This window comes from Perca fluviatilis, chromosome 16 (assembly GCF_010015445.1).
Source record: "Perca fluviatilis chromosome 16, GENO_Pfluv_1.0, whole genome shotgun sequence".
Taxonomy (NCBI): Eukaryota; Metazoa; Chordata; class Actinopteri; order Perciformes; family Percidae; genus Perca; species Perca fluviatilis.
In genome coordinates, this window is record NC_053127.1 from 11,116,049 (window position 1) to 11,138,717 (window position 22,669).

Sequence of the window (22,669 nt, forward strand, 5' to 3'; positions counted from 1 at the left end):
TTATACAACTGCTCTCACTGAGTAGTACTTCCCATGACTAGTGAACTGAACTGCACTAAGCTGGGTGACTCGCAAAGGACAGGTGTTTTTTTTTGTTTTTTTTTAAGTGATTAGACTCTTATTAGCCTACAATCCTTTTTCATTAAAATCTGAAACTAAGCATGATTTTCAAAATCTTTTAATTTGTTGTGAATAATTAATTGTTTAGTCTATAAAATGTTGTAAAGAAAAGAAAAAAAAACGCCAGTCACGATTTCCCAGAGCCTTATTTGGTGTCTTCAAATATTTTGTTTTGTCTGATAATTCTCTATCAAATTATAATTTATAGCAATAAAAAAAAACATTTCTCCTTGACAAAATGAGCAATTTATCGATTACCAAAGTTGTTGATTTATTTTTGTTGATGGACTAATCAAATAATTTTCTAATTGTTTTAGGCCTACTTTCGTCATTTATGTCTTTTAAATGGGCCCTTCTATCAAACCCACTCCACTTCCAGTTTGTACACAAACTCCAATTTCCAGTATACATACTTAGCCAATAAAGCAGATTCAGGTATATTTATATGCGGCTTAAAGAATAATAATGCTTATAAACCCCCTTGGCTTTATGATCTTACAATACAAATATTTCATTTCTCATCTGGCAAATAATAAAGATAATTGAAAATATATTATATTTTAATAGGATCCAGTCTTTATGGTTCTTTATTTAATGGATCAAAAAGGAAAAAACAAAACAAATATGACGTCTATTCACCCACAATTATCAGGCTTAATAGAGGAGCTCGGCTCAAAGCCCAGCACTCAGCAGGAATTACTGGCAGCAAAATGACACTCAGCTGTGTCTCTAATAAGGCAACACTACTGCCTTAGATCCTGTCTGCACAAAATAGAAGCATGGCTTTCTTTAGCTGACTCTCAAACACATTTTGATAGCACATGTCAGATATACTTAGATCTCTGACATCTCAAGAAAGGACACTTGAAAGTCCAGACAGAGACTACAGAATAAAAACAGACCATGAAATCAGTTTAAGTGGCTCTTTCTCTGGATCTTTTTAGATTTAATTTAGGTATGTCACAGAGACAGTTGTCTACATGCAGTAATATATCAAGTCAACAGGATTACATTTGTTGTTAGATAGGACAGCTCCTATACGTTTAGGATTTTGTTGTGATTCTTTGACTTATTTTCAGTTAAACACAAAACAGAAATATTATGAGGAAGTCCCAGCATTGTGTTTGGTGGTAACAATTGTTATAGACACTGTGAGGAGTCTTATATTTTAATTTTACTTCGATTTTTCCACTTTTACCCATCTGTGCAAAAGAGCAGCTATTTGTATGAAGTTGATGAGCCACGACAATGTTCACACGATCTATACTGTATAGCCTGCTTTAAGTTGATGTTTTGATAAGTCTTATGACATACTGTATGTGTCAACAAACCTATATATACAGCAACAGGTGTTTGAATTAATGTTGCAAAGCTCCACTGTAAGTGGTGACGTAGTCATGGGAAGTAAATTAAGGGCAGGGACACTAACAGATAATCCTCTCTGCTTTACATACAAATTATTTTATTCTTGATTTGTAACAGCAAATAAGGTGTCGATTTACTTGGGCTTTAGTGCTTGCTTCCCATAATTATGACTGTATAAACAAATTAAAAATCAAAACAGACATGCTATCCATGATAGAAACCTGATACTTTATTATAGATGATAATAGATTGATTACATTGAATCATTTTTTAACCCAAAAATAATTCAAAGGTTTCCTCTCTTCCTACATACAGCAAATCACTTCTATTGATAAGATAGGAGAACGTGGATGTAGCCCGAGAGGCAAAAAGAATCCACAAACCACTCTCTGCACTGCTCCTTGCTGCTCATTAAGCTTAATTGCTGTCAGTGTAAGGTAATTAGGTGACCCAGATGAGTTTATCAACATTGTCATCAACTCTCTTCTCTCATCTAGATTTTAGCAGCTGGACAGTCAGATGACACCTTTTTAGATGTAAAAGCTGAAACTTTAAAGGGATAGTAGTCAATATATTATTTTCATTATTACTTCTCTCGAACATTTCATTGTTCGAGTCAATGAGAGAGACTGCATCGAATTAACACATTTTGACACGTTTAAATTTGGGGAAGAGCAAAGTAAATGAATATTTAACTAAATGCATCCGTAATGTCCCCATCTTTCTTTTACGATCATTAAATGAGCATTCACATATTGCGAAAGGCCTTTATTTGAGACGGTAGTGGTAAAATGACGACCTCACAGTCAGACATGAAAGAAAACCAAACCGCGTCTGTCGAAATGAGTTTTCATGGCCAAGTCGTGAGGTGCCAGAGGGTTGAACCGTACTGCTCGAAATGTATATATCTTATTTTAAAAGTTTCAAACATTGACATTCTGTCAGCCTTTAATGTGAAACCATTTGTGGCACAGTACAGACACAAACCCAAAGACTAAGTGTGCCCCTTAAACACAAGGCTGGAGGCTATATCATTGAGTAGGCCTTCGGAGAAGCAAAGGAATGAAACCTTATTTTAAATTACTTATAGTCAAAGATGCATGCATTGAGACATGCCTGCTCCCACGCTGAGAACTGTAATTCAAAAAAACCAATGCAAGGCAGAACTGAGAGGCAGAGGGGTCTGAAAATAAAGCAATACAACACGGTCAACATTCACTTTGCAACTCCAATCTCTGTGCCAGCCGTGACCCTTTCTCCCCAATCTTGTTTCTTATTTTCTCCCCCCCCTTATCCGAGGAGCAGCCTGGGTGAACTAAACATGGGAAAATATGCGGGTATATATAACATGCTTGATCTGAAATACAAACACTTTCTTTTTCCTTTTTTTTTGTCTGTGCAAAAATAAACCAGCTCCTAAAATTGTTACTTTACTTGCAACTACTTGTTCATTGATTTTCATTTTCTACTATTTACGGTATATGCTCCTTCTCAATTTCCTGCTGATATTTAGCCGTACGTTGCGACTATGCTTTCCACACAACAAAGTTATTGAGACGGCACCATGAGAGCTGATTGGAGAGGTTAATGTGCTGTCTTCATCTACCTCTATTGTTGCCTTTACCAAACACCTGAGCTACCATTTAAGCGGAGGCATATTATGTGGGGTTGGATTGGAATAAACAGGCAGCTGCGTCATGCTGCTGATTGCGAGAGGACACTGTGAATACTCGGTTGATCATAATTACTGAGGGTTGGAGAAAAATGACCACTGCGAAAGGCAGATGGGTAACATGCATCAGTGTATCCACACGTCTCCCATCTCACACATACTCATTCATAACGGTTCCCTTGAATAACAGCCTTTAAATGCTGTGGAATTAACTTGAGCTCTCTTTGTGTTGGAAAAGATGAACTTCCTTGACATCTTTCAGAGGAAGAGAGGGGTGTACTTGGGTTTGGCATGTGGTGGTGGTGTCCGGTTGGAAGCTGGAGTTGATCTGAAAACATCATAATGAACAGAAGAGTATGTGCGCTGAAGTCCCTTTCAAATACTGCAGGGAGGATGCATGAAGCTTTATTAACTTTAAATAAGAGACTTTCTACCATATACCACAGAAGTTTGAATTAAAGGTGCAATATGTAATACATTTACTGTATTTAATCCAAAAATAACCCCAGTATCATCAGATATTAAGGAAACATGCTAATTTGAAATACTATGTTTTCTGACAACAATGCTAATGCCAGAATTTTCTCCTTTTGAAATTTCCGTTGCGTGACTGTCTGTTTTTGTCAAGGCCTGTTTGTTGATATCAAATGCCTATTTTGACTGCCGGGCTGGGTTGCCAGATATAGGCCTACCTGTAAAAACGCAAACCCAGCGCTCTCCAGCTGTAATACAGCCATGGAAGCAGCAAACAAACGAATGGAGATAGATTCATTCTACCCGCCCTAAAAAAAAAACTTTCCATCTTTCTAAACATAATCAGAGACGAGGTAAAACACGGGTAAATACTGGAGATGGAGACCGCTTAGAGCCTAAAAGGACACTGAGTTGATCCTTCAAGAGTGGTCTCAAGACTTATCTGTTGATCTTACACTTAAAAAAATTATTAATTCTTAGAGTTATGATTTGTATATTTTTGGTATTATTTTATTATTGATATTTTATATTGTATTGCCATTATTATTACTATTTTGCTTGATATTGCCTTAGCAACTTTTAAAAACTGTTTACTGCTAATTTTAACTATTGTAAGATAGATATATAGATAAAATATGATATATAGATCATATTTTGTCACTTTGGACAAAAGTGTCTGCTAAATACAATAACACTAACCCTTCCCAAAAGCTACAATAAAGCTGAGAGTAGTATATGCCCTGGGAAAGAGCACCAATACAAGAGAAGCTAATTAAGCTATTCAAGGAACACTGATGCTTGTATCAACATTGATTTTATAGATTTATATATTTCAGCTACCCAACAGGCCAACCGGTAGCATTTTCAATATAAGCCTAAACAGTTAGGTTACCTGACAGCCACTAACTTTAATGTTACAGCCAAACTGCTTGTTGTCGTTATGATGTGACTCGTGAGGCACACACACACACACACACACACACACACACACACACACACACACACACACACACACACACACACACACACACACACACACACACACACACACACACACACAAAAAAAACACACTCTCCTCCTTCCTCGGCTTCTTCCCTGTCATGATGTTGTTTCTGCTTCTCTGTACCCCGGACCTTCTGCATCGAGGAACAAACCTCTGCATATGTGCGCTTGCTCTACCAACTGAGCCAAACGGCCACACGTCGTTTGTCCATTATAATGTGGATGCTAAACTTCCAGCATAAGCATAACTATTACCATAGACAGTTAAATAAATGGACCAGCAGATCCCGTTGTTCTGGACGGAGACCAGTGAAGGATATTAGAAGCACTTTTCCGGTGATGGCTGAGCGTTACTGCGCAGCTACAAACTGAGCTTGAAGACGTAGATGTGACGTGAGCAACCTGTCTGAAAGTTGTAAGTCTTCTGGTAGCTGTGCCAAGAGAAATCTCAATCATTGCCAATCTTGCAGAGACGGAGAGCGTAACTAAAATGCTAGTTAACATTAGTAATTAAACTTAAACAGCTAATGTAAGTAAATGTAAGTAAACTGCCTGCGACCTTCTCCTGTACTGTAGTATACAAGGTTATTATGATACTGATAGAAATGGTGTCCAAAACTAAAACAAATAATACCCAAATTGTAGGAATTATCCTTATTTTGTAACTGTAAAAAGCAACTTATCAATAATTTATAATAATGACTCATTACTACAATTAGCTTGAGAATTGAAGATTCATTAAGATTCATGTACTGCACACCTCTAGCACCAGCAGAATCAACAAAGATTTCATATTTAGGTGTCCAGTTTTGTAGGTTTATTGTACTTGCTATTTGTAATATACAGTATACATGAATCCATATAATACAGTTTATATATAAAGCCTTAGAAGAACTAATACTGTTCATGTGTATTTTCTAAGCCGTATGTCCCACATGGGTGCTTATTTTTCACAGTGCTATCGGCCTCTTTATCAGCCAGGGCATATGTCTTCATTATCATATCTGACTTGCCTGGTAACAGGCAGGTGGGGGAAGCATCAATCACCAGGAGCAGCAGATAACAGGATGGATGAGACGGGGCATTGATTTCATTCAGAGGGAGCTGACACGCAGTCATGTTAAAGGGGTTAATACTTCAAGGGCCACCTGGGATCACTGGAGGTGTTTAGGTCAAGGCAACTTGAGGTGATTGTGGCGTGATGGAAGTAGGCTATACGGAGAGCCGGCAGGTGGGTCCCATTCATCGCCAATGAATGTCAATGTTGATGATCGAGAGGCTTAGGAAAGAGGGGGGTGGAGGTGGGGGTTATGTCGCAGGGTCACGATGGGACACGTTAGTTTTAATGTCAGTCGTGTCATTGATAACGTGTCATTGATTTAGTGGCGAAACTGAATAGGCAGGCGGATTTGTGATTTTTTTTTTTTTTTTTATAATTTTTTTTTTTTATCTCCAGGAAGCTAAACTAAACTAGCATTTAAACAGCTATTGGGAGGTACTGTAACTTGCTTGCCATTGCACTACTGCTACATGCTTCTTCTTCTTTTGTTAAATCTCGCATGGTGAAGCAGCCAAACATAGAAGATGTAGCTAGGGCAAACGCTGCTTTCAAACAAAGATGTTTGTGCTGAGGTGGGAGGACAGATGCACCTTTATTGATATTTCAATGTTGTGCTCTTTATATTTGCACTCGTTCCTATTGTGTACTGCAACTGCTGCACAACAATTTACCTCGGGGTAAATACAGTTCTGTCTTATCTAAACCTCTGTTAATGCTGATAAGGGTTTAGTTGGCAGAGGTGCACGCACACAATACACCTTTTTATTAAGTTTTTCTGTTTTCTACACTTGTTTTTTCATCTACTGCAGATTGATATGTGCATTGAAATGCAATTTTAAATGTGACAGAGAGATTAAATTAATTACAAATTCAACAAATCTCTGAAATTGTTAAAGGACTTTTTGGGAAAGGCAGGACGCTGCTACTGTAAGCAGAAGAAAGGCATTTTGGTTTAGGAAAAGCGGGTTCACCAAAAATATAAATTACCACAACTAATTACAAATAACTACCTGAACAACACTGATTCATGATGGCTAACAGCATCTTGTATAATAAGGATGGAGTGTGCAGTCCAGTGTAGTCAATCACTACATAGCTTTGCATGCTCTTGTAACTATTTGTTATTGAAGTAGTCGCTGAGTCATTATTCAGAATATCATGACTGAACATCCAAATAAGAATGGGACCAACAACACAGTCAAAGCATTACACATATTCACAAGAAACATTTCTTTGTTTTGTTGGAATAACATTACAATGATATAGCGAGGGAGCTCAGAGGGGGGTTAGCCAAGGGTTGGTGATGGTTTCTATCAGGGTTCACTGGGTCTGGATGTTGGTTGGATAAGGCTAAGTATTGATTAGTACTGTAGGGACTGGTTGGGATTTGAGCTTATCTCAGTGGCTTACCTTCTTGTATCTGGGGACAGGAAGCTGTTTTTTCCAGCACACATAAAGCAGCAACACACAGAGATGATGAGAGCATGCAAAAGAGTAAAAGTGGAGGAGAAAAAGAAAGATAACATTGATCATGTGAAATCAAAGTGGAAGCAATTAAATGAACATGCAAAAACTAAAAGAAGTAGAAGCAGTCTGTTTGGTTTTCACAGCCCAGGGCACTGCTGAACTATATAGGCCTATACAATGATAAAGCTTGATAGAGGATGACGTAAATTGGAGTAGTATTTTTGTGTTTAAATTGTCTGTTTAGATTATTTTATTGGATTGTGCACTTGTCTATGGTAAAGACTCAGGGTAGGTCAAGCCCAGGCTTTTTCCTATCCCTTTTCAAACAGGTCTAGTGTGTGTTATGTTAAATTTTGTTTTTATTCTTTTTTTTTTCTTGTTGTTTTGCCACATTGCCGGTTTGTAATTTGGTAATAAAAATACTAGTCTCTTGCCGTTCCTTAAATTTGTCTGACGATTTCGGCAGCAGCCCTTAGCGACCGAAGTTCCCGAATCTTGTTGTCTCTGGAGTAATACATTTTTGTGGCCGTCTTGGTGTAAATCACTTTTCTTGTGCCAGCCACATTATAGAAGTGTCATTTCATTTATTAGGATCCCTATTAGCTGTAGCCTATTTTCCTGGGGACCACACCGAACACTTTATACATGACGGTACACAATGGCAAAAACAAATGCACTACAAAAACAACAACAGCAACACACAACACAACACAGGACCCAACTTTAAAATTAAAAATAGTCATGTAATATATGCAGTGGTGGAAGAAGTACTGAGATTTTTCACTCAAGCAGAAGCAACAATACTACATTGCAAAATCACTGTTACAAGGAAAAGTCCTGCATTCAAAGTTGTAATCAAGCAAAAGCACAAAAGCATCTGCACCAAAACATATGCAGAATGGCCAACCTCATACACTACACTACTGAACTTCAGTTAGGCTAGTGATGCATCATTTTGGTCATCACCCCAATATTACAGCTGGCAAAGGTGAGGAAAACCCTGATTATTACCATACTTGGTAGCTCATATCATTAGATGAGGAGAGCTTTTTTGCCAGGAGATGTTTTGGTGATATTTTAAAGCAATTTTTTTTACTGTTTTCCTGAAAAATATGCTCAGGTAGAGAGTTCCATGTAACCAATGCTCTGTACATTGCAGTGTTCTTCACCATACTGGTTTTCACTTTTGGTAATGTGAATCTACCTCTAGTAGCATGCCTGGTATGGTAGTCATGCACATCTGAGCTCAAACATAGCTGTTTATGTAATACCCTTGGCAATTTAGTAACTGAAATCTTTATTAAATTAAGCAAGGAAGAGCAATTGCTGACTTCAAAGCAGACGATCGCTTCAGCAGGCGTTTCTGCCCACAAACTTTCACAGAATTCCCTGATAAAGGCAGAACAATTAAGTAGAAGTTTTAACACATACAAGTTAACACCTCCACATGGTGAGTAGTACTCACTACCACGTTCACCGACAGCAAAAATAAATAACGTATGAAATAATAAAATGGATTGCATCCCCTTTTATAGGAATAGTTCACATTTTGGGAAATATGCATATTTGCTTTCTTTCTGAGAGGTAGATATGATTGAAGTCAAGACCTGGTTAGCTTAGCATAAAGACTGAAAGCATGGGGGAAACAGCTAGCTTGGCTCTGTCCAAAGAGAAAAAATAAACCTCTCTAAAGTTGGGGGAGTTATGTGCTGGATCTAAATCTTGGCAATGTGAATGTATGTAGCATCTTTAAGTCTTGTCATCACAGTTGGGTTGCCATGTTTGGTACCATCATTCCTGTACAGAAACTATAACAAAAACCTGTGCTCACTGACCAAATCTGGCAACTGGGCTGTAGTTAGAAAATCTGAGCGGATGGATAAACTGTTGTAAATCAAGAAATAGTTACAGCACATTGTCCCTTTTAAAAGACAAATTGCTGTTTTTACACTTCTGTTTGCGTGCAGAATAAACAAACAAGATACGTGTTAATTAGTCAATTTTAGAGGTGTTGGTTGGCGTATTTTGAACTTTGCATGGAATCAGGCTGGCTGTTTCCCTCTGCTTTCAGTCTTTTTGCTACGCTAGGCTAACCCCATCCTGACTCCAGCTTTGTACTCTGTACAGTCAAGAGGTTGATATCCATCTTCTTATTTCACTCTCATAAAGGAAACAAATCCACATATTTCCCAAAATTTTGAACTAGTCCTTTAAGCTGATTCACTACCCTATTAAAACAAAAGACAGATAAATAAATACCTTAGTCTAAGACTTGACAGCAGCAGTATTGACTGTTAAGATATGAATCACAATTGATTTCTGCTGTGGCAGTGGAATGGCAGCTTCTCACTTCATCCTTTCTGAATAGCCTTGTAAGAATGTCTGTTGGACATTTCATCAATATTTAGTGACAAGTTTAACAATAACAATAAAGTAGGCTATAGATCAGATTTTTTTAGATGTGCTTCTATTAACTGTTATGCAGGGATTACAAATCAAGACAAGTTGTTTTATAAAAGCCTTTTTATGTAAAGCCAGCGGCACGAACACCGATACAAACAACGATAATGAATACAAGAGGGCAAAACATCTCTAAGAAACAGAGCCTGTGTGTGTGTGTGTGTGTGTGTGTGTGTGTGTGTGTGTGTGTGTGTGTGTGTGTGTGTGTGTGTGTGTGTGTGTGTGTGTGTGTGTGTGTGTGTGTGTGTGTGTTTTCATGTGCACGAGTGTAGGTGTACCGGACAATGAAAGGGCAGTCTGCTGTAGAAGGAAGAGAATGAAAGACTGCAGTGGAGTGATAAGGTAGGTTGTAGTGTAGGCGGTGCTGAATAAACAGGTCTTGGATCTGCAATTGAATGGTGAGACAGCGTCTGATTCACTGATAAGGGCAGGAAACTTGTTTTACTATGGAGGGAGGTGCCGCCTTAGAAAAAGACTCTTCACGCAGCTTTAATATGTGTGGGATGACAGGGGAGGGATACGACAAGGTACGACTACACTTATAGAGAGGACATAAATCCGCAAAATTTCAAGTCAGCTCATACAACGTGTTGTCTGTCCATTTGTCTTATTTTTTAGGTGTTCCCAGCGGCCCCTAGAAGGTGGAGTGAAAAGCCAGCCGTCATAAGCCATTTTGCCTGGTTAGTGCATACAGGAGGCAGGACATGACGCACATTACACTGTGGTCACATAGCCGGTTCATAAATTGGTCATAAATTACAGAGACTCTTGCCTCCCTTGAATTTCAAGATTTTGGCGTTGGCCCTTACGGTTCTCGAATCTCGTTGCCTCTGCAGTTGGACATTTTCGTTGGCGTCTTGGTGTAAATCACTGTTCTTCTTCACCCTTGGATGTTTGTTTTCTTGCGGTTTTGCTCGAGCCGATGATGTCCTATCCAACTGATTTAGACATTTGCATTCTAACACACAGCTCTGCTGGGTAATGTCCAGATAATTTCAGGTTTGCAGTGCATGTGTGAAAGATATAGAAATTACAGAAACAATATTTTAAATAATAAAACAAAATATTTTTTCACACAGTTTCTCCTAAAAAAAACTCCCCTTATTTTTCCACTTTTCTTTTCAAAAAAAAAAAAAAAAAAAAAAACTTTAAGAAACAAAAAAAAAAAACCTATTAATAAAAAAAAAAAAAAAATAAAAAAAAAAAATTTTTTTTTTTTTTCCTTTTTTTTTTTTTTTTTTTTTTTTTTTTTTTTTTTTTAATAAAAAAAAAAAAAAAAAAAAAAAAAAAAAAAAAAAAAAAAAAAAAAAAAAAAAAAAAAAAAAAAAAAAAAAAAAAAAAAAAAAAAAATAAAAAAAAAAAAAAAAAAAAAAAAAAAAAAAAAAAAAAAAAAAAAAAAAAAAAAAAAAAAAAAAAAAAACAAAAAAAAAAAAAAAAAAAAAAAAAAAAATTTAAACATATTTATTCTTTTAAAAAAAAAAAAAAAAAAAAAAATATTCACACTTCTGTTTTATATTTGTTAATCACCTTATATTTAAATAATTTTTTTAATCGGTTGATTGTGTTACACTTTTTCAAGTCACTTTCTAATTCATTCCACAGTTTAACTCCATACACCGAGACACTTCTTTGTTTTACATTTTTTCTGCTTTTTGGTCTAGTCTAGTCAAGACCTATCACAATGGAGCTGATCATTGCCTGCTCCATGTGTACAACATTAATTCAGCAGCCTGACCCGCAGTTGTTCATATATCTTTTTGTGCACTAAACTGATGATTAGACAAGTTGAGAGACGTGCTAGTATCGTATCCTTGGGTCCTGCTGCTACAGGGGCACACATGAACAAAAAAAGCCATTCTCTTTAAACTTTTAACATGCAGAGCTCATGTTTTATTGCAGTGTGCATCTTTCTGCAGAGTCAAAGCGGACTATTCTAGATGATAGACAATCAGCTGGCAGTAAGAACAAGTAAGAACTTGCTACACCTAAACACAGGGAGATGCAAAACAGACCTCAGACCAGCTGTGACCTGCTACCAGCTAAAGAAAAAACACATTGCAAAAGTCAGGTGTGAGTGAAAACCACTTAGGAACAGTGTTGTGGATGCCAACTAAATGTTGTAAGCCTTCCAGGCTGCTGTGCCCTGAGGTCCAGGAGATTGAAGCCTGACAGAGATCTTGTCAGCAGTTCAACAGGTTGTTTCTTATTTCCAAGAAACTGGAGGGGGACTGTTGAGTGAGTGAGCTAAGACATTTTGCAGTTGTTTTTAGAGAGAGATGTAGGTTTGTAGATGTCATTTTTCCGCTTTTATGAAGCCGAGTAACTGGAACAATGGTAGAGGAGCGAGAACTGCATTTTTCCATTCAGACGGACCTCCTACAGTGAGTATTTCTTTGGATAATTTCATGGTTGTGTGGTGATGTGGTGAGGCATAACAAGTTGTAAGGATGCCCGCAGTAGAACCAAAGCACAATGACAAGAGACTATCTTGTTTTGCCTGATTTTAGGCGCAGTGTAATGCTATTTCACGAGGAAGTAGAGAGTTCTTTATTCAGCTGAGGCTAGAGGGGCTGAGGAAAGTGGCAGGGTGCTTCACTTGGTGAAATGCAGGGTTATTTTAGGTTGCATCAGGCGAGCCAAGAAGGTGGATAGCTGATGTTTGTTTGTAGCGGCAGGTAAGGCTGTCCTTCAAACAGACTAGTAGCTTCACAGTCAGTAGCTTCACATCAGGCAGTAGCTTTTTATTTTCCAGTGCCTCAAATAACCTGTAGAAGTTTACTATACTACTATAGTTTTATAATGTCTATTTGCATACACAACATATACTGTATAGTACTGCATAGCTTTGTCAAATGCTGTCGCTATTTTGTGTACTTTTGTAGGAGATGTTACCAACATTGAATTTCATGCATAGGTTTTATTACGTTTAAAAAAAAAAAAGGTGCTGTCTTATAAGTTGCTGTATGTGCAGTGCAAGAAAGAAAGAGAGATGCCACTCCATAGAAAATAATGTGACAAGAACAAACAATTGTATCTTACTTTGTAGACTCATAACTAGAGACAAGACAAACTTATAACTTGAAAATAAAGAACATAGATTTTAAAGGGGCTGCACTCGATATTCAGAAAGTGTCTGGGATTGCCTCCACACGACTCTCACAGACTGTTTCCTAAATCGTCAAATGCTGACGCTATGTCACGGCCCTCAGCGCCAGATACCGACGCACAAGGCACTTACACGCTCGCGCGCCGGATCGGCAATCACAACAAAGAAAAGAAAAAAGCTCAGATTACAACAAACACAGAGGGAGTGTGACTTTATTTTCTGCTTACGATACCATTACGCTTACGCCACTATATTTTTTACATAGAAAATAGTTGTTTACTGCTGTATAAATGTTCTGAATATTGAGTACAGTCCCTTTTTAAGTGAGCATAATACTCTCGACTGCAGATGATGATGATAGGGGTTGATAATCAGGTTGATTTGTCTTTCATATTGGATCTATGCACAGCTGAGAAAACCCCAATATGAGTCATCTGGTTCAGGATGTCTCACCCCAACATCCCGCTTCAACTGGAAATGGCATTTGCCAGGGACGTCACTAGGATTTAAAGACAGGGGGTGCTTAGCCCCCAGGGTATTTGTAATTTGCGTTTGCTAAATCTTTGCACTCACATCTTTTGTTACTGTATTAGAGCTACACTTATGTCAACAACCAGTCAAGAAACCAAGATGTTAACAAGTAAAAAGTGACAGACATATCCTCTTCTTCCATTTCTACTCTGTTCAACAAAAGTTACTGTAATATTAGCTTTTAGACACATCAAAGCTGCATGGGGGAAATTTACTTAGGTCAGACTTAGCTCCTGATGAGTTCTTCTGTAGGCAATTACTTAAATGCTATCTGTCTGCTCATGTAAATGTGTGATAAAGTAATAGCATACTTATATCTAATTTCTCAATGACTTAAATGCTATCTGTCTGCTCATGTAAATGTGTGATAAAGTAATAGCATACTATATCTATTTTCTCTCTCTATAAGATAAGTTGTCCAAAGAATGCTATTTAATTACACTAATTACTGTAACTAATCAGAGTGTCATTTCGCTGTCTTGTCTTTCGCTGTCGCTGGCTTGCATACTATATAACCCAAGAACCAGAATTTTAAAGGAACATGCCGACTTATTGGGAATTTAGCTTATTCACCGTAACCCCCAGAGTAAGACAAGTCGATACATACCCTTCTCATCTCCGTGCGTGCTGTAACGCTGTCTGACGGCTCCAGCATTAGCTTAGCCCAGCACAGATCCTGCAGGTAACTGGTTCCAACTAGCCTACTGCTCCGAATTGTGACGAAAGTGACAAAATAACGCCAACAGGTTACTATTTACATGTGATTTGTAGAGTCACAGCGTGTACAAAAAACAACGTAACATGAGACACCGCCATCTTCTATCCGTAAACAAACCGGGAACTATATTCTCAGACAGGCTTGCTGCGAGCATATCACTCCTCCCATGTACTATATTCTTCCGCCTGAGAATATAGTTCCCGGTTTGTTTACGGTTAGAAAATGGCTGTGTCTCATGTTACGTTGTTTTTTGTACACGCTGTGACTCTACAAATCACAACATGTAAATAGGAACATGTTGGCGTTATTTTGTCACTTATTTGGAGCAGTAGGATTACTGGAACCATTCACCTGCATGTTCTGTTATGGGCTGATGCCGCTGGTGCCGTCAGACAGCTTTACAGCACGCACGGAGATGAGAAGGGTATGTATCGACTTCTCTTACTCTGGGGGTTACGGTGAATAAGCTAAATTCCCAATAAGTTGGCGTGTTCCTTTAAGGCCTACATTTAGGCAACATCTACATAGTTATTTAATTTATCACAGCCAATGAATGCAGAAAGTTAAGTTGGTCAGAATATAGCTAGCATATATAGTGAAATAATTTAGTTTAGGCTATGCCTTAGTGCCCAGACCTGCCAACAAATGCTTATTGTTAGAAGAAAACAAAAAAACACATTTCCTTAGACCTATAGACCATTACTGACCTCAATCTGAATCAACTGCCCTGCCAATCTCCTGCTTCTCTTTCTCTCTGCTAAAATATCTTCCAATATCCATCTGCTCAATGATTTCAAGGATACTCCGGTACAATAGCATTAACAGGGACCCTATGACATTTAGTTTTCACTGACAACAACATTCTATGGGGACTGATATTGTTTTAGGATACCATACCATATTATCTCATTATCATTGGCATATTATTGTTTTCCATAGTAAACCAAAATATCCCCTTTCCTTTACCTCAAGAAAACGTAGCTAAAGGTAAGCAGGTCATTAAAAACAACTTACAATTTCACTCTGTATCACTCACTACGTGTAATCAATCTTCCTTCACCATTCATCTGCGTGTTTATCGGTGTGTGTGCATGCAGTAGCGAGTTCAGACCAAAGAGTAGCGACGAGACGAGATGAATCCTCCAGTTACTTGCAACGCTCCCGGTCAGCAACGCTCTGAAAGCTGCCAGTTCGCGGTGCATCATCTTGATAGCACAACTACTCTTTGCACTTCTGTCTAACTTCCGACTTTTCGGCTATTTTGTAGCTGGATATATATCATTTGTTGCGTCTAAATATGAATGGGGATACGCTTAGTGATATTGAGATGCTTGATACAGTTGAATCTTTGATTCTCTGCTTTGTTTGACTCTCTTCAGTAGCTAACTCTACCTCGCTCGTCCACATACCATTACCGTGCCCATGGGTGCTTGTTGAGCCTCTAACACTGCCATTTTGACCAGATCAGCTGTCAGTTGTGAAATAGAATTAAACGGACACACTACACACCGACACACACAGATAAATGGTGAAGGAAGATTGATTCACCGTAGTAGTGATACAGAGTGCACTATAAAAAAAAAACCATCAAATTATTATTGTTGTTCTTATTATTATTTAGGGGGGCTTAGGAACATTTTAGGGTAGCTTCAGCACCCCTAAAATAGGCCTAATGACATTCCTGCCATTTGCCTTGTTGCCAGTTGCCTTCTATTGATGTCTGAGGTGTTGGAGCCAGGGCTGTGAGTCATTCTGTACAATTCGATAAAATCGCACCAGGGGCAACTTCTGTGGGAAATGAACCACACCAAGGGCAGTGATTTAGTATACCTAACTCCTTTATCTGTGTTTGATCCCATACATCCTGAATACTCCAGCCAACAGAGACAGGGACCATGTAGAGGAAGTGCTGTTAGCTCTAAGCTATTTCGGTCTACATGCATTTACTTTCTTTTAAATCAATTGAAGCCTATTTTAAGGGACTAAATTGACTTATTTCCATCATGTGAGCCGTTACATTGGATGTAGCCTGATTCACTTACTGCAGTGTGCAGCCTGTGAAGTTGGTAAAGCTATAGATGGCGTAATGTTAGCGAGGTAAAACTGTGAGTTAAGACATAATACCTCACTTGTCAAAAGTTAATGTTGACCCTGAAATGTTAGGCTGTAGTCCACTATCAATTTTACATCATTATTAAGACTGAGCAGCATTGTCAAACGGGGTGCTGCACTGTTGAGGTAATGGCGATCTTTGTACTACATCTGGATAAAAAATGCTTCATCAATACACACTTTTCTTTTTTGATTATTATTATCAGCTGTCAGGTGGGCAACAAAATCAGTTTCAAGCAGTGTTGGACTGTAGTGTTTTACTGATGATTGCCTTACAGTACAATAACTTTTTTTGTAAAACAAAAACAGACGATTTTGTGTATATGACTTTTTTGTTGTTTTAAAAGGATTCGGATAGAGGGTTGATATCAGTATGTCTCTGTGATGAGATTTTTCCATGTAATCTTAGCAGGAATTGAGATCCCGGCATTTCCTTAAAATTTTGTTAAAATCTCCCATTTTCCTGGGTAAAATACCTGCAGGAACACAGAATTTTTAGCATGATTGTCTTTTTTGCCACCATGTGCACTGAAACAAAGACTCAAACACGCGTAGCTATATACTACTGTCGAACTCAGGTCAGCAACATAACAATGGTCCTACGCTCCCATATAACAACCAGGCACAACACCTAAAACAGCCAATGTCAACTGGCGGCCCGCAGGCCACATCCGGCCTGCCAAAGCTTTTAGTCTGGCCCGCAGAATAATCATGAATTCACAAAATGTAAAGAGGAAAAAATGCGTTCTGTTATTTATCATTTCAAGCATTTAGAGCAAAAACCCAGCCCCCTGTATTTGCATCTCTATTCACATGCCGGGATTCTGTACAGCGATGCCCGAGCTCCACACATAGAGCTGAGCCAAGATGTGTGTGCGTTAAAACACACAGCACCTGACGGGAACGATACAGAGAGGATTACCAATGATCCGCTGGGGCAGATGAACTCACGCTAGTCTCTTTTCTGTAAATAGGCTACAATCTGGAAATTTTGACAAATTCTTGTAAGCCTCACTGCTGGCTGAACCAACCAAACTCTCCGCTAGAGCAGTAAATCTATGGAGGTATTATAAGACCAAAACAGATGCATCTGGCTATTTAATATGCACATGAATGACGCAATCGTTATGTTTGAGTTCTTCATTCTTGATGATGATGATGCTGGCTTTTCCACATCAACTTTTTGCTTCAGCCTCTTTGACAGTGACATGTTTACCTGACAACAGCTGTTTCTTTCTGCAAGCATTTTCCACCAATCAGGACGCTGCATACCACAATAATGTTTCCATAATCACAGACTTTAACCATCACTCCTCAGTGAACTGCCTCCTAGTCTGAGATCATTTTCTAGTTAAAGAGCCAGTTATCATTATGGAGTTTCCATGTTTTTTAGGACACATGTATTAAGACACACTAATACATGTAAAAAAAAAAATTCAGTAAGAAAGTGAAAATTTCGAACAAGAATAGGCGTATTAGGTATAAATTCATTTTATTTTCTTTATTTGAAAGTCTGGCCCCCAGAGTGTCTGCTTAGAAAAATTCTGGCCCTTGAAAAAATTTAGTTGATGATCCCTGACCTAAAAGATAGTGTGCTTTTAAAGAGAATCTGATATATTTTTACCACATAATTGGCTTATTTGAAATTACAGGAACACTTTCAACCCCAGCAGCTAGCTTCTGCCAAAACAAGAATATGTCTTCCTGTAATTTCAAAGTATTCTTATTTAAATAGAGTGTCTTCTGGCTAGCTAGCCACTGATAAGACTGCATCAAGGTATAACCTGGTTTGACAATTGGATGGTGTATGAAACCTGCTATACTGTATGTGAGAAAATATTAAATAGCCTGATGTTTTCAAAAAGACAGTGATTTATAATTAGTTATAAAAAATGATTGTGATTTTTGCAAATACTTTTAAACTCCTTTGACCAAATTATTTCTGCAAATGGATACTATTACTGATGCTTTAATCATACCGCACTGAATGGGCACCATTAAAAGTCAGGAAAAACAAGCAGGAGGCAGCTGTGGGGAACTGAAAGCTGAAGAGGTTAAATGTTTCTGGAACATAAAGCGAGGTTATCATTAAAATATACTTATCTAAATAGAATCACACAATGAGTACATAACCATTAACTGGTGACTATTTTCTTACTAATTTTATGTTTGATTGTCATCATTGCTTGTAACTACTATCCACCATTTGTGCCCACACCCTGCGCTTAATTGAGAAACTATTTGATGTCATTGTAATGTCTTTGGTTCAAATGAGCGCCAGCTTCCTCCTCCAACAGTGATTTGCTTGGTGGGATGGATGTCAGTGGGAAAATAAAACAAAGCTCACTTTGACTAGGTAAATAGCCCAATAAGACAACAACATATGTCAAATGGTTTTAACCCATAGGACAAAGAACACAAGCACCTATTGTGTAAAAAATAAACGTCATTTTACCATGTAAGAGTAGCCTTCATGAAAAAACTAAAATGTAATTATCAAATACTCTGGCTATCAAAGTGTTGACATGTCAAGGTGAAGGATTTAAATAAATGTTAACAAGAGAGTCTATGGGCTATTTGTATTACTACCTTCATCCTCACAGTATTGCATGGCTCAGAGCTCTTAAAGGTGCAGTAGGTAAGCCTTCTAAAACTAACTTTCTGTCATATTTGCTGAAACTGACCCTATGTTCCAGTTGAACTACATGAAGCAGGTAATTTAAAAAAAATCCAGCTCCTCTGGCACCACCTACAGTGTAGTGCGATTTGCAAAAATCCACCGCTCCCTGTTCAGATGCACCAATCAGGGCCAGGGGGGGTGTCTAACTGCGTGTCAATCACTGCTCATGCACACGGATTAATTCTCCCTTGTGGGGGGAGGGGCTTAGGAGACCGTTTTGGGCTTTAGCGGAAAGGGAGGAGGGACTGAGAAGTTGTTGATGTTACATTTTTTTTGGCTAAGTCCTGGATCTGCCCAATCCTACTTAATTTCCACTTACAAATTAATTCCAAAGTATGTTGCTATGTGCAGAAACCCACAGACTTCTTATGTGTATACATTATCCAAATTGCTCCACGACACTCTACTCTCACACTCTTACTGTTTTTTCAGTCCATAAGAACTATATTAAAACACTGGAAATTGCAATTGCACAGACATCTTTTCTCTAAGCATTAATGTCTGAATTCTTTAATGGAAGAAGGAAGTAAACCATGCAGTGCATTACTGTGGTGCTTTTGTTATTTTAGTGGGCAGTAATGAGGATTAGAAAGGTACGGTGAATTACTCATTACTTCTTTTTGCATCGTATACGAAGCATTAAAAAAACACAAAGTGCCTGAAAATTATATAGAATTTTGCTTTCTAATAATAGAGCAGAAAGAAAATTGAGAAAGTGAAAATACAGAGGTGATGATTGACAGCCTAATTAAAGGGCTATAATGCAGGCAGCATTTTGTCTGTTGTGCTGGGTGGGTGGCGTAACGAAGGGGGGGGGGGGAAGTGCCTTAGACACATTAAAATGTATAAGATGTAGAAAGGTTTCTCGCTGCTGGATCAAGCTGAAGAACTGGACCTATTCATGCTTTCAGCATGACATCGTCAAAATAAAAGAAGTTTCCGAATCTCGTCATCTCACAGTTTGACTTTTTTTTTTGGCGTCTTTGTGCAAATTGCACTTCTTCTTCTTCACCCTCAGTTGTTTGTTTTCTCCCGGTTTTGTGCCAGCCGCATTATAGTAACGTCATCAACCAACCACTCGCTGTGAATTCTCCAGACAATAACCGGCTGGGCTCGATCGGACAATAAACAGACTTTGTCCTGGGAGCTGAACGTTTAGAGTCGTTTAGAGCAGCGGCCCAGGAGAGAGCCCGCGAGGCTGACAGCGGATAGTAGTGCTGCTTCTTTTTTCCCCCCAATCAAATATTTATTTGAATTTAAAATATTCGTTGACAGCCCTATTGTATATAGAAATAAGCCACTCTACATTCCCCACATTTGACATGTTATTCATTCTATGGACATTTAATTCAGTGGCCTTTTGCACCCTCTTTTAACCGCTTTTGTTTGCTTAAGTTATGTTGTCTGGTGACCTTTTGTCCATTTCTGCCTAAATGCCAACAGGACAATGATAATATAAGCATTGTACATGTGCTTCAAACCCTATCCCCACTGCACACTATCACTCTAACCAGCTCAGCAGGCACCAATATAAAAAATGTTGTGTCCCATTCTCCAATAAGCACAGTCACAGTTGCTATTGAAGCTACTGGGGCTTTGGAAATAAAAGCAACAGAAAAAAGCCATGGTTAGAAATAAGGGATTTAGTAAACAAATTAAATCATGGAAATGGGTATACTATATTTGAGAGAGCAAAAGCATTTTCTCTGGTTGGCTAGGCAGCAGTCGAAATTCCAGAAGCAGAGCAGTATAGAAAATAACCACCATAAATCAAGATGGCCTGATGCCCACTCTGCTGTCCAACACTCTTGCCAAGACTGGCTCCTCTGATTCCCACTTTCCTCCCTACCAGCTATTCAGGCAGACACATAGGTAAAGTTATAGCTGCTGACGGCAGCCATGGCTGTCAGAGCCACCGCTTCATCACAAAAACACAGGAGCGGGGATCAGAGAGGATTGTCATCCTCTGGACTCATATTTATGATATATTGCACAAAAATGATTAAACATTAGATATGGTTTGGCTATTGTAGTCCACCTCCAATATGTTTAATGTTTGGTTGATGTAAATTTATGAATTGAATAATTCATCAATGCTAATCTGGTTGTCCATAGGAAGCCTGTAAGCAGCAGTGACTCAGATACACCATTAATCTACTCTGATCTAGTGCCCCATGATATGCAGTACAGACTGTTTTAGCTCTTCAGCTGTGCTGCTCTTACAAACATAAATACATAAATAAAATAGCAGGTGAATGAAAAACTGGGAAAAAAACAAACAAAAAGTTAATTACATAAAACTGTATTGGCATGGCAGTTTAACTTGATCAAACAAATATTGAATATTAGCATTAATAATTTAGCATTTAATTTAGGTGTGCAACTGAACCTCAACATGCTCAATATTAATACATTTGAAAAGAAATCGCATGAATGCATTGTTTGAAATATACAAATAAGTGTTAAATGATGGTGCCACTCAATTATAAGAAACAGGGCAAGTGATTGCCTGAAATAAGAAACAACTTTCTTTTCTTAATTTCTTGAAGTATTTCACAAATTATTGCTTTATTTTAAAATGTACACACTATATTACAATACATTATTTATATCATAATTACGTAGTTCTTTATTTACCTATTTAATATTAAACTTTTAGTGCCGTATTGTGCATGCTGGCTCACTGACATGGCTTGCTGTGACTCCTTAATGTAACAAACACTTGTTTTTTTCCTGCTACGAGGACTCAAAATGTCTGTTGTGAGAAGGGTTTACTGGCAGCTCCAGTTTATGTTGGCATTGGCCTGGTAGGCTTTGAATTTTAAACAACTGCAAGAAGTGTTGAGTTTCATTGACAGCGGCTCAATCCGAAGAGAAAGAAAGACGCGTGATCTGATTGGAATTAATTAACGAGTGAGAAGAACAGTGTTTTTGTTCAAAAGAGAAACTCAACCAGCTTAGAGAACTGTGAGCTTGGCAAGATTAGTGCATGCTGTTGTGCTAAAGCAAATTATTTAAAAAATGCTCTGAATTTGTCAGAAAAATTGTTAAACATGGAGGAAGTTAACAGCAGCACCGGCAAACTAACACCTCAAACAGGAGCAGATTACAAAACAGATGGTCCTCTCACTACAGTCATACACATAATATATCTAAAATAATAACCCAGAGGAAATTAAACAAAGGTCTGCTCTGATAATACCCTATTTTTAATATAGGCTTCTCTTCAGTTAAGGTAGCTTTAGGTCAACATTTTACCGTTAAAGTCCAATATTCATTCATCTTTTAGCTCTGTTATGGTCTCCACCAATTCCAGTAATACTAGATGTTTAAATCTTTTCACCAGCGAGTCACTGTAGAGTCATCATTAATATCAAACCTCCTGATTAACGCTGCTTTAGGCTCAGAAACGCAATTCGTGAGATGCACATTCTTAGTGTGTTTGTTTAGCAATATGCTTTAGAAATAATAAATGCTTTCCGAGATGAAAATAGATGTAAATATCTCTCTCACAGAGAGAACTGTGGGACGTGTTATGTCGCTATTACACAGCCTTTTTGCCAGTACGTGTAGGCTGCTGCAAAAATATTCATGTCCGACAGTCATCTAATTCAATTTCGTTGATATTATATTAATCAACCTTTTATCGGCTTGTTACAAGGTATAGTGACAGATGTTTGTACAGTCAATGATGAGTAAAACTCAAATAATATGCCCACAATATCTAGGATCAGTTTAGCTAAATTTAAAGCAACTGCTATAAACGTGTTGCTGCAATTGGCTTGTTTTATGTTCGTATGTTCAGTATAACCAAAGAGTTTGATACTGACTTAGATAAAGCAGAGACAAGTCAAGTGTCACAGATAACACTTGAATTGCAAGAAGACTGTGTTCGTAAGGA

General features: G+C 38.0%; 1 protein-coding gene across 2 annotated transcripts in view; it reads right to left on the reverse strand.

Moving 5' to 3' along the window:
* doc2b (double C2-like domains, beta) overlaps positions 1-22,669 on the reverse strand; it is a 134,294-nt gene that overhangs the window by 44,558 nt on the left and 67,067 nt on the right. The window contains exon 3 of one of the 2 annotated variants that reach the window (XM_039778628.1): positions 7,105-7,128. The exons of the other annotated variant lie outside the window; for it this stretch is intronic. Within the exon in view, the coding sequence (XP_039634562.1) occupies positions 7,105-7,128 (24 nt within the window). The remainder of the gene's footprint in view (positions 1-7,104; positions 7,129-22,669) is intronic. 2 annotated transcript variants of the gene reach the window in all.